The sequence below is a fragment of the Myotis brandtii genome, unplaced genomic scaffold, assembly GCF_000412655.1.
Source record: "Myotis brandtii unplaced genomic scaffold, ASM41265v1 scaffold892, whole genome shotgun sequence".
Lineage (NCBI taxonomy): Eukaryota > Metazoa > Chordata > Mammalia > Chiroptera > Vespertilionidae > Myotis > Myotis brandtii.
Window position 1 is genome coordinate 53,984 of NW_005371656.1, and position 13,533 is coordinate 67,516.

At 37.4% G+C, this 13,533-nt stretch overlaps 2 protein-coding genes across 2 annotated transcripts in view; both read left to right on the top strand.

The window, feature by feature from the left end:
- The window catches only part of LOC102260304 (olfactory receptor 5D14), a 15,817-nt gene extending 10,645 nt beyond the window's left edge, over window positions 1-5,172 (top strand). Inside the window, exon 2 of the mRNA XM_005885103.1 lies at window positions 4,189-5,172. Within this exon, the coding sequence (XP_005885165.1) occupies window positions 4,189-5,172 (984 nt within the window). The remainder of the gene's footprint in view (window positions 1-4,188) is intronic.
- A 6,485-nt stretch (window positions 5,173-11,657) lies between these two features.
- Window positions 11,658-12,634, top strand: LOC102260604 (olfactory receptor 5D18). The gene has a single exon (XM_005885104.2). The coding sequence runs from the start codon at window positions 11,675-11,677 to the stop codon at window positions 12,614-12,616; it is 942 nt and encodes a 313-aa protein (XP_005885166.1). The 5' UTR covers window positions 11,658-11,674; the 3' UTR covers window positions 12,617-12,634.
- The last annotated feature ends 899 nt before the right edge of the window (window positions 12,635-13,533 follow it).

The following is a 13,533-nucleotide window of genomic DNA, read 5'->3' on the forward strand; positions in this document are numbered from 1 at the left end:
GGAATGTTGGGGTTATAGAGGAATTCTGAAATGTTATAGCTAGGAGTGTGAATATAGATTAGCAATGAGAGCCTAGAGACACAATCTCTCAGATCTGGTCAACTTCTTGGGTCTCTCCGCAGGGCCTCATGTACTTTTATTATAGTGTAGGAAGTGGTGTTAAACATGATGACTCTGAATATCAACTAAAAATGTTGATTTTATAGAAATTTCTAGAAGGATTACCAAAAATGAGAAATCTGTAGATATTAATCTTGCAATATGATGTGTTAAACTTGATTATGTAATTCTATTTGTTAACACAGAGGATATCACAATATGTTTCAGAAATAGTTTGCATAATTTTGATTTGTTTTTAAAGGTTAACTTTTAAGTAATTACACATTTTACCTGCATGGCATATCTGCCAGACAGGTACAGCATTATTGCAACTGTTTTGATTGAAATGTCCTCTACGTTTATTATTCATCTGCTGGCCTTAACCCGGTGTGTTGATCTTGAATAAAACTTTCTGACTTCACTTTATACTATAAAGATATACCACAAGTAGGGGAGGCCGGGGGAAGGTCAAAGGGGGAAAAAAGGAGACATATGTACTACTCTTTGTAATACTTTAAGCAATAAAACAAAATTAAAAAAAAGACATACCACAAAACCTCATCTTATATGTGTGAGCAAGTTGGCAATTGTAAAACATAAAGTAAACACATATTTTATTTGTAATTTTCTTCAGTTTTAAACCAGGGTTCCCACATAACTTTATCATAATATCCAGACTTGTTTAAGGGGATATAGAGTGCACAAAAGATGCATTCTTCTGTTTGCTCTTACCTCCTAAACCACATGCAATTCAAAAAAAAAGAAGAAGAAAGAAAAAGAAAAAAATTATTCTTAGCAGTGCTGGTTTATAACCACTTCCTGGCTTTTGTACGTCTCTGCCTTACACAGTTGCCATGTCCCAGAAGCTGTGCTCCATCCTTCTGCCCCAGTGCTACACCTGGCCTCATTACATGGCTGCAATCATTTGGGAGCTCTTCTGGGTCTAAATGTCCATAATGATGCCACTGTTTTGTTAGGTGACATGGTGCTGGCTGTTGGCTGGGGTGCCTCAGTATTCTCCCATGAAGTCTCTTATCTGCTAGTACAGTGGTTCTCAACCTTCCTAATGCCGTGACCCTTTGAAAAAAATTATTGTTAGCAGTGCTGGTTTATAACCACTTCTTGGCTTTTGTAAGTCTCTGCCTTACACAGTTGCCATGTCCCAGAAGCTGTGCTCCATCCTTCTGCCCCAGTGCTACACCTGGCCTCATTACATGGCTGCAATCATTTGGGAGCTCTTCTGGGTCTAAATTTCCACAATGATGCCACTGTTTTGTTAGGTGACATGGTGCTGGCTGTTGGCTGGGGTGCCTCAGTATTCTCCCATGAAGTCTCTCATCCGTTAGTAGGTTACCCTGGCTGCCTTATGTAGCAACCTCTGAACAGTGTTTGGAGAGACCGGAAGTAGAAGCTATAAGGTATCTTAGTGCCTCTGCTCCACAATCTGTTTAACCTCACTCCCAACACATTTTCTTGCTAAAACAAGTCACAATTCCAGCTTGCTGGATCAATTCCTGTGCTCCCTAGTGGAAGTATCACTCCTCTAAACTACTACAGCTCAAGGTTCCCCTTATGGGAAGCAGAGATCTGGCTGGTGGATCATTATGAATTAACAGGTAGAAGAGCCACTCCCATTTCCACCCCTCACCCATAAATTCCGGGTCCCATAAATTACTGGAGAAATAGCAGTTGTATACTGGTTGCAGATTTAGAGCACATAACACATTCTGGAGGTCTTTATTCCATTCCTCTAAACTTTAGAGTCTAAGGCAGTGGTTCTCAACCTTGGCTGCACATTAGAATCACCTGGAAATCTTTTTAAAATCCTGATTTCTGGGCCTCATCCTCCAGAAATTCTGTTTCTTTGTTATGGGTGTTGTGGCCCCACCCCATAACAAAGAAACAGAATTTCCGGAGGATGAGGCCCAGAAATCAGGATTTTAAAAAGATTCCCAGGTCATTCTAATGTGCAGCCAAGGTTGAGAACCACTGCTCTAAAGTATTGCCAACAGAGCTTGTCCCATAACTGAGGTGTGAAAGGCTAGTCCAATATTCCAGGCACACTGTTTGAATTTCTGAATACTAGGTGAGTTGTTCTTCACCACTGTCTTTCAGCGACACCCTAGGACAGGACTATAGTGTCACAGCTGTCCATTTTTGTAGAATCATCTAAAAATGAGGCCCCAATGCTTTCTTCCATATTCAGGTTGTCATAAAAAATTCCTCATGAGGATACATTATAAGTTCAGTCTTTGAAGGACAAAGCAACAATAGCATGGATCCTGGGCACCTGAACCACTTACTCATGTAAATTACTTGTGTCTTCGGGAACAGGAATGCTATCGACTGCTGTGTATGCCTAATGTTATGGGTTGGTGGGATAGACAACACCCAGCTGAAGAAGTGTAGGTCGCATAGTAACGTGGTAGCCTATGGTCACGCATTTAGACCCTATTAGGTTCCATTAAAAAGTCAGAAAGCTGTTTCTCAAAAGGTGAATAGTTATCTGCTGTGGAAGTGGCTGCTTTGTTTTAAAATTCTAATGGTCTAATCTGCAATTCACTACAGGGGCTTTCCAAAGTTCTGCACAATCCTTATCTGTGAATACACTTCAAGGACAATCATATAATCAGGTCATTTGTTCAAAATAACACAGAAGCTGGCATGGCAGACTGGACTTGTTTTGGGATTCACAAAAAATGGACTATATTTTGAGTAACTTTGTAAATGGGTTGGAGTAACTTTCCTAAAATGGGTGTATGCTGTCCACCAAATCAAAAGAGGCCTACTGAATTTTGGTGTAGAGGAGGCAGAATTTGAGAACTATGGCTATATGTTAGCTTTATTAATTCTAGAAGGCGCTTAGTTGCGTGCAAACAAAGGCTGATAGTTCATTTCAAGCAGCAGTTTTTCTGTGTAATTTCAAAGAAATTCTAGTCATTAAAAATGACACAAGGGACTTGGCATTTGCCTTAATTACCTGTTTTGATGCTTGTGAGAAATAAGTTGCTAGGGATTCTCCAGGGTTTGAGTCCCTGGGGCTACAAGTTAGATGTAAGGGCCTTGATGCGTCCGTTACACTCCGCTTATGAGAACAGGAGGGTGGTGGCCTGTTCCTCTGTAGCAGGTAAGTTTATTCAGGTTTCTATGAAGCAGTGAACATATTTTCCGAATGTGATGATAGGGTTTTCTTTTGATAGTAATTCACTGTAAATGCTATCCAATTCTGAGTTTAATTACATTAAAGAAAGAAGTTAACACTTGTGGAAATATTTGGCTTCAAGTCCATTGACAACCTTTTCACAAAGAACAGAGTAAACTTTCTACCTGGAAATAGATATATACTCATATCCTCCTTATATGCACTTTCTATTGGTATATAAACTTCCACAAGAAAGAGTATTAATTAATTCTGAGAGAACTCTACATGGTAAATCTTGAGACCCTTAAGAGATGTATCTATACAATGTCTGGGCTGTAGTAGAAGCTAACTCTTAGGTTATAAACCCTAATAAAGTGTATACTATACTCAGAGGTCAAAAGGAGCCATCGTTCTCCTCAACCCCTCAGTAGCTAAGGCATTCAATGAAAGAAGTCGCCTTTTCTAAACAAAAGGTGCTAAGCTGGGATTGATATTATTTTTTCCTAGATTTCTCTAATATTTACTTTATCCTTAGAATAGAAACATATTCTCTTCAAGATTTTAGTTGATTTATGTGTACAGGCAGAATACAGTAGCATTGTATGTTCTTTTTTGAGGCAAACATTTCACTCCCCCCCCCCCACAGACTCACTATGCATTTATGTGCAAACATTTTTATCAGCTGTGTGCATAGTATGCTACTAGCTAGTGTGGATGTACACACTGTGATTTGATAAGCATTTCTTATGAAAACACAAATTGCAATGGAAATGCAAAGGTGTTTTAGAGACTCAGCGTGGTTTGTTATACCTGTAGCAATAATCTGCATGAGACATGTTCTGTATGGAATAAACTAGGACCCAAAACTCTTTTTTTATCATTTTCTTTGGTCTACCGTAGAAATTCATGATATGTTTGTTGCTTACTGCCATACATTTCTTTGACAGAAACAACTCTCTTCTCCCACCCCGCCCTTCAAATGTACCGTAGTGATGGCTGCAAGAAATAGGAGTGTGGAGACAATCTTTGTCCTCTTGGGTTTCACAGATTACCCAGAGCTTCAGATCCCCCTCTTCCTCGTGTTTCTGATCATGTACATCGTCACCGTGGTAGGCAACCTCGGAATGATAATAATCATCAAGATTAACCCCAAGTTTCACACCCCCATGTACTTTTTCCTTAGTCACCTTTCTTTTGTTGATTTTTGTTACTCTTCCATCATTACTCCCAAGCTGCTTGAGAACTTGGTCATGGCTGATAAAAGTATGTCCTATGCTAGCTGCATGTTGCAGTACTTCCTATCCTGCACTGCTGTGGTGACTGAGTCCTTTTTGTTGGCAGTGATGGCCTATGACCGCTTTGTGGCCATCTGCAATCCTCTACTCTATTCAGTGGCCATGTCACTAAGGCTCTGTGCCTTGCTGGTGGCTGGGTCATATCTCTGGGGCATGTTTGGCCCCTTGGTACTCCTTTGTTATGCTCTCCAACTTAATTTTTTTGGATATAATGTAATCAACCACTTTTTCTGTGAATATACTGCTCTCATTGCCGTCTCGAGCTCTGATACACACATTCCCCACCTGCTGCTCTTTGGTTTTGCTACCTTCAATGAGGTGAGCACGCTACTGATTATCCTCACTTCCTATGCTTTTATTTTTGTGACTGTACTGAATATCCGTTCTGCCAGCGGGCGTCGCAAAGCCTTCTCCACCTGTGCCTCCCACCTGACGGCCATCACCATCTTCCATGGGACCATCCTTTCCCTCTACTGTGTGCCCAACTCCAAAAACTCTCGGCAAACGGTCAAAGTGGCCTCTGTCTTTTACACAGTGGTCAACCCCATGCTGAACCCTCTGATCTACAGCCTGAGGAATAAAGACGTGAAGGATGCCTTCTGGAAATTCATAAACACAAAAGTTCCATCCCACTGAACCAACCTCAAAAGGTGTTTTCAATCCCAATGAACAATAGGAGCAGAGCCTATAACCCGTCTAAAATAGCATATATTTGCATGAGGTTTTTATAGGTGGCTGTGATGTTAATATATTGTGTATTGGTTAGCTCAAATCCCTTGATGATGCCAGAAAAGTTAATTTTGGGATGGATTCCATAGGATTTTGATTTGAAAAACTTTTATGTCTTCAAATTCTATAAAAAAAACCCACCCCACACATAAAAATACTACAAAGCTGAGAGGATCATCTTTACTCACTGCAAAACATTTATTTCTTCAAATTCTATTAAAAAAAACCCCACACGTAAAAATACTACAAAGCTGAGAGGATCATCTTTACTCACCTTAGAAAAGGCCTTTCTGCTTTGTTACTGCAAGTGACCATGGGTAACTTGCCTTTAAATGTATTTGTGTTGTGTGTCACTAAAGCACCGTGTCTTTGTTGGGAGATACAGGTGGATATGCTTTTTGATTAAAAGGGTAATAAGCCATTTCTGACACCTTCCTTCCTGTGAATTCTATGAATGGACAGTCAGCTTGTGTTGAGAAGTACATTGGGCAAGGATGCTTATACCTGTCATGTGGATGATGACACAGAAGATCAAGAAACTAGTCTAAAAATGACTAAAATGATGATTGATTTAAGACAGGAACTTACTGTTCACTCCAAATCTAGTGCCCTTTTCACTATAATACCTCTGTGGCTATTAGTGTGAGAGGTCATGAAAATTAATTTTGTCATTTGGAAATGACAATTCCTGGAGTCACTTTAATACTTCTAGCTGTGCGTGGATATTATTTCTCAAAAAGGCTGCATTCCCAGTATTATCAGGTCTGGGAATGTCTTAAGCATTATCTAGTCTAGTTCATATGTATCAGAGTGAATGTAATATACATTTTATCAGGAAATATTAAGGAATCATATTTCAAAATTTCTGTTCTAATGTTTTTATGAATGGCTAAACAAGCACAAATATCCTGTAACAAATACCTTAAAAACCAGAGCAAATTGTAGCAGGAAGACTATCCCTATAGAATTTAAAATGAATTATAGACATTATTATTAAAACAGTGTCATATCAGAACAAATAGATAGCCATGTGAGAAAAAGATAAAATTAGATATCATCTTTATTTCACATGCCATAAGAGAGCTCTAAGTACAGGTTTAAAATTTAGATTACATAAATATACAAAATTTCTTGGCAAAAACAATAGAAAAATATTAAATTGACAAATAGCACCACCTATATCACATAAAAGGTTTAAAATTACACTGATAAAGCTTTTGGTTCTATCATCCCAGATAATTTCTGGAGATCTGAAATTATTTCATGGTAATTTTTTAAATGAAAGAATACTGCAGTAACACTCTAGTATTATCCCATATTTTGTTAGTATTCTAAGGAATACCAACTTAATTGCATAAATACATCTTAAAGGACACCCATTGATACACTCAGATAGGCTTCCTTCTTTTTCTTTCTGCCATAGATAATGTCATCCTGAAATATCCATGTTATATTTTTGATAAAGGGATTTAGAAAGTATAGAACAATAACACAAATTGCAGAATTATTGAGATGCATAAGAAAGCTGACTATTTGACAATGAGTTGTATTTGCTGTACTCTTTGCTCCAAACTCAACACTCTTCCCCCAGTTATTTGAATAACTTCACAATGGTCTATGCTCAAATAGCACCTAACCTCTCTAAGAGATTAACCAAAGAACTTGTATGCATATATACATAACCCATGGACACGGACAATACTGTGGTGAAGGCCTGGGGTGGGTGGCTGGGGCGGGCTAGAAGGGGTCAATGGGGAAAAAAGGGGAACATTTGTAATACTTTTAACAATAAAGATTAAAAAAATAAATGCACCACCAAGGAAATCAAAAAATGATTCCTTCAATTATATATATATTTCAGCATTAATTATTACCAGAAAATGATTACATATTTATTTGTTTTTGTATTCTCCATTAAAAATAAATTTGTTGATAAAGGGACATTCTTTCTCTCTTTTAACCCTGTACCTAATATAGTACCTGTCTCAGGATAAGTCTATAATAAATGTTTGTTTCTTGAATGAATAAAAGAATGATTGAATGCGTAGTTACATATTCTCATTATGTGCTCAAACCTCCTTTCCCTGGTTCCTGCACCAGAAAGAAAAGTTCGCAAAATAGTCACCTTTTTAATTCTGATCAGTGAATATAGATTCTTCAACCAGTCTATGTTCAATGGTATTGCTTGTTACTACAGAGAGATGATATATCCTTTGAGATAAAAGTTTTAATGTAATTCATATCTGCATTATTCTTATATCAATAGCATAGGTTTGCATTTAATAGGTATGCAAAAATGTTTGCTGAGTGAATGGACAGGATAAAACTTTGGTTTTAAGATGATCTAAAGGAGAATATTTGTGATGCTCTTTCCCATTTATAGACAATTTCACCATGCTGTATCTGATTTTGAAAATTTAAGATTTCTATTGTAATAAACTTGACAGATAGAAAATTCAACAGAGTGGACATTTGCTTTATTTTATTTTGACTGTCCAGTTTTAATAATGCCTTCTAAAAACATTCTTATCATTCTTTCTGAACTATCTCTTCTCTGCATTCAAACTCCTCATAGTTCTAGTATGTTTGCCTCTATCCCCAGTTCCATGGAAGGTCATATTTTTCATTTAATAAAGATTCATGGTATTTTGTGATAGTCACTGATTGGGAGCTTGAACTACATCAGTAAATAAAACAATAAAAAAAATCCCTGTTTTTCTGGAGCTTTTGTTCTAGCAGAAGGGAACAAACAATATATAATAAATTCAATAAGCATTAAATATATATTTGGACCATACTTTAAACACTAAATTGGGAAGTAGGGTAACCCAGAGGTATAATAGCATCGTAATTGAAGGTCTCACTAAAAATGCATTTGAGACAGCATGGAGAGACCTGGCATTATGCTAAGCGAAATATGCCAGTCAGAGAAAGATAAGTACTACATGATCTCACTTATATATGGAATCTAATAAAAAAAATAAACTGATGAAAAAATAGATCCAGAGTCATAGAAGCATGGAAAAGACTGATGATTCTCAGAAAGAAGATGGGGGTGGGTGGGTGGGGAGAGATTAACCAAAGAACTTATATGAAAATATGCATAGCCTATGCACACAGACAAAAGTGTGGTGAAGCAGTGGGTGCTGGGTGGAGGGGATCAATGGGAAAAAGGGGGACATCTGTAATACTTTCAACAATAAAGGTAAATTAAAAAACAAATTAACAAACATGCATTTGAGCAAACACTTCAGGGAAAACATTCCAGTGTGAAAGAAGCAGGATAGAAATTATCTGGAATAATAATAGTAAAAAAGGCCATAAGGAATGAGTGTGCTTTTTTTGGTTATGTTTTGTTTTGTTTTTGAGAAGTGGCAAGAAGGTCTGACTAGCTGGAGAAGATGGAGGAGGGAAAGGATAATAGAATAGGAGAGATTTGAAGGGGACTAGATCATTTTTCTGATTGAATATTGAACTTCGTAAATGTCTCTGCTTTAACTCTCAATGAATCATGATGACCTAACTGATGGATCTCACACTTTTCCAACATAGTTAGAGTGGGTGGTATGGAGGAAGAGGGTTATTCCTGGCATATAGTAGTCACTTGGTTAATATTCGATAATGACGACTTTTATAATTACGTAATTTTGGTAACTGTAGGAAGGTATAGGAGTGATCAGGGAGCTGGGAGAAGTGACTTTAAAAGATGAATTTTCATATGAAATGCCCCTCATGCTGCTCCAGATTTTCAGTACACAAGAATAACATCAGAGAAAGGTGATTAATTTTAATTGTTTATTTCATGACCTCAAGAGCATGAGGCAATGGAGAGACTCTAGGGTCCATATCCCAAAGGTTGTGATTATAGATATAAGAATATATGAATCCCTTCCAATCAGGAGAGGCCCTGCCTTTGCCATCAGCAGGTTTGTTTTAAGATTCAAAAGACAGATTGATATTAATTTCAATGTATGATATCTGGAAAACAAGGTGAGAGGGGGACATTTACCCTTTAGATCTATGCAGTGCTTGAGAAATATTTAGTTACTGCAAAAGTTACATATCTGAACATGCCAGGAAGAGGATGTGCCCTTGTCCTACAGAGCTTTGCAATCAGAAGGCCTGGCTCAGCTGAGCTCCCCAGTGATAGCCCCATGGTGCCTAGGGTGGGGGTAAGAAGAGCTTGGAGAATTTTGGAAATGGGCATTGTCTTGCTTCTATAATTTCTCAGAGCAGTAGTCAAGGTAGACACACACGTCTTTAAATAAAATGAAGTAAGCAGAGAATAAATAGACTAGTGAAAAAAAATTAAAAGATACCAGTTTTAATTAAGATTGTAAAGCAGGACACATTGGCCCTTGAGAGCAAAAATTATGATAAAATGGAGAACAATTATAAGAAAGAATATTTCAGCTATAATATTTCCCAGATTCAAATATATAAAAAAATTTACTAGTAGTTTAATAATAGCTTTTGGGACATTACATTAAATATAGCATTAATTCTTAAAGGACTTAGATAAATTACAAATTGTATTAAGAAAAAGTGTGATAGAATGTCTGAGTTTGTGATGGATTGTCTTTTGAGGTTGTCTTTAATACTCACATTTATGAGCATATGAGCAGATGGGACCCTGGAGTGTCTCAGTTTCACATATGATCTGACACCTTCACTGATGGGCCATCTGAAGCTATTTCATGGGTTGTGGGACCAGAGAAAACCTTCCTAGAAATAATAGATAGAGGGTTTCCTAGTATGGGAGGATCTTAGAGGTGTTAGGCAGCAATTAGAGAAATATAGGGTCAGAAAAGTAGGCTTTTGCCCTATACAGTTGTGAGTGTGAGAAACACAGAGTTTATTCTTGTATTATTACTTATTAAGTATTGTGTTATTTTCCATACAAACCTACTTTTGCCTTGCCTTGTGTAATTCTGTATTACTATTTTGTCTCATAAAATGACTTTCTAGTGCAGTTTTTAATTCTCCTTTACAGGTGATATAGTGACAAAATGAACATTTTACAGGTGTTGAAGGAAGCGGGGAAGGAGGGAGGGAAGGAGGAAGGGAGGAAGAGAGAGAGAGAGAGAGAGGCAGAATGAACATTTTACAGGTGTTGAAGGGAGGGGGGAAGGAAAGGGACAGAGAGAGAGAACCTAGGAAAGGGAAGTCTCTCAGTCAGAGTCTTTATAGTTAGTTATTCCTGGGAGAAAAAAATCCTAAATCCCTTTCTCAGTTCATATTGCTGCTGCTTTCAGATATACCCTGTCACTGGGCTACTACTCATACACATAAAGTCTACATTTTGTCATAACGTATGACTATTAATAAAGGGAATACCTTAGCATCTAGACCTTGAACATGGATCAGAGTGCAGCATAAAATATGGACATATTGCTGGGAGTTTGGAAATTAGGGTTTAGTCATAGCCATTTAATGCTCCTTATTTGCATGTCATTGGGAAAGTCATGGTTTCTCCAGCTTCTGTTTTATCACTTTGAGAATAAGAAAGCAGACTAGATTATCTATCATCTGTCCTAATTTTATTATTTCTCAAGCAGTGAGGGAGTATTGACAACTAGGACTCCCTGCATTGAGGGCAATGCTTTCTGAAAAAAGTAAAGATTTATTTTTATATCAGACTTACTGGATCAAAAAAGGAAGAGATTGGCCTGGCTGGCGTGGTTCAGTGGTTGAGTGTCAACCTATGAACCAGGAAGTCACGATTTGATTCCTGGTCACAGGGCTCAAGCCCAGGTTGTGGGCTCCATCCCCAGTGTGGAGTATGCAGAAGGCAGCTGCTGATCAATGATTCTCCCTCATCATTGATGTTTCTATCTCTCTCTCCCTTTCCCTTCCTCTCTGAAGTCAATAAAAATATATTTTAAAAAAGGAAAAGATTAAAGTGCTATATGAAATTAACAATAAAGGCACAAATTTAAAGTGTTAGGAGTATTCATTCTTGATGTCACAGTGTGAATGTATGAAGCAAACATTAATTTTAGAAATTTCTCATTTTATTGCTGATTGCAGGGTTGACAAAATCAGTGATGTTAGGCTTATCTTTTATGACATTAAAAAAGGAGAGCTGAAAGTGTTATGGGTGGATTTGATTTAAAACACCATAATTCCCTTGAGCTCATACTATTTTTAAATATTAAACAGTACAATTGAGAACTTAGAAAATTAATTCAATAATTGTATTTTTTACATAAAGAAAAATTAAAAATGTTATGCTTAAAAATATTATACATTCAGCATATCTTGCATAATAAACCCATAGAGAAATTCTGTAAGATATTTTTGCTTCATTTACCAGTTTGATAAGGAATATTAACCCAGCTTTTTATACCCTCACTTGGTTTAATATTTTTCTTTTCAGGACTCATTCAGATTCTGAGAAACAGAAACCATGATACTGTCGGAGAGGAATGAAAGTGGGACCACGTTCACTCTCTTGGGCTTCTCAGATTACCCAGAACTGCAGGTCCCCCTCTTCTTGATTTTTCTGGCCATTTACAGCATCACTGTTGTAGGGAATATTGGGATTATTGTCATCATCAAAATTAACCCCAAGCTGCACACCCCCATGTACTTTTTCCTCAGCCACCTCTCATTTGTGGATTTCTGCTATTCCTCCATCGTTGCCCCCAAGACCCTGGTGAACCTAGTCGTAGAAGACAGAACCATTTCATTTCTGGGATGTGTTGTACAATTCTTTTTCTTTTGTACCTTTGTGGTAACGGAATCCTTTTTATTGGCTGTGATGGCTTATGACCGCTTTGTGGCCATCTGCAACCCTCTGCTCTACACAGTTGCCATGTCCCAGAAACTCTGTGCATTGCTCGTGTTCGGATCGTATGCATGGGGAGTAGCGTGCTCCTTGATACTCACATGTTCTGCTATCAAGCTATCATTTGAGGGGTTCAACACAATCAACCACTTCTTCTGTGAGTTCTCCGCACTGCTCTCCCTCTCTTGCTCTGATACTTATGTCAACCAGTTGCTGCTTTTTATTTTTGCCACCTTTAATGAGGTCAGCACACTGCTCATTATTCTCATGTCCTACGTATTTATTCTTGTCACCATCCTCAAGATGCATTCAGCCAGCGGTCGCCGCAAAGCCTTCTCCACCTGTGCCTCACACCTGATGGCTATCACCATCTTCCACGGCACCATCCTCTTCCTCTACTGTGTGCCCAACTCCCAAAACTCCAGGCACACAGTCAAAGTGGCCTCTGTGTTCTACACAGTGGTCATCCCCATGTTGAACCCTCTGATCTACAGCCTGAGAAATAAAGATGTCAAGGATACAGTCAGCAAGCTAATGGACACTAAAGTCTTTTCTTGTTGAGCATATTGTTTTAGTAGCGTTTGTACCTACATGCAGATAAAGTATGTCCTTAAAGGTTTATTTTAAAGAGATATTTTTTAAATTATTGAAGAGCTAATGTTGTACAGTGGAAAGGACATGGATTTTGATTCAAAGAGACCAAAATTAAGTCTGTCTCTTACTGAAGAAAAATCATCAGTTTCTTTCACTTTAATTTTTCATTTACAAATTTGAGATAACATAAGCTGGCTCCTAATCTGATTGTAAAGATTAAAAGGTAGTATAGGTAGCATGTGGAATACCTTATAGAATCTCAATAAACATTAATTTCATCCCTCTTTCATATAACATGCCTGGAGTAGACTAGGCCTTCAATAAACACATGGATTTCTCTTATAAAGATACAAATAGCAGTTAAGATATCATAGTCTTCATTTTCAAGGAACTCAACATCTAGTGTTGACAGTAGGGCAATGAAGAAAGTGGCCATTGTATAAGATAGAAAATAAGTATCATAAAGGGTTTGAGAGAAAGAAAAGTTCAAATCTATTTTGGGACTTTGGAGAGATGCCTTCATAAAATAGGTATTGTTTGCACTTGGCCTTGGATAGCAGAATAGACAGTTTCCGGAGACACATTTCAATAAGGTAGGAGTTTTATTCAGTAGACAAAAGCCTAACAAAATAAAGAGTTCAGAATGTAATACTGAGTCAATGACTCAACAAATTTTTAATTGTCTTTTTAATAATTTTTCAATTATAGTTGATATATACTATTATATTAGTTTCAGGTGTTCAACCCAGTGATTAAACATTTATATAATGTACTAAGTGAAGACCCTGATAAATCTAGTGCCCATCTGACATTATACATGGTTATTACAATATTATTAAAATATTATAAAGTACTATGCTGTACTTTACATCCCCGTGACTATT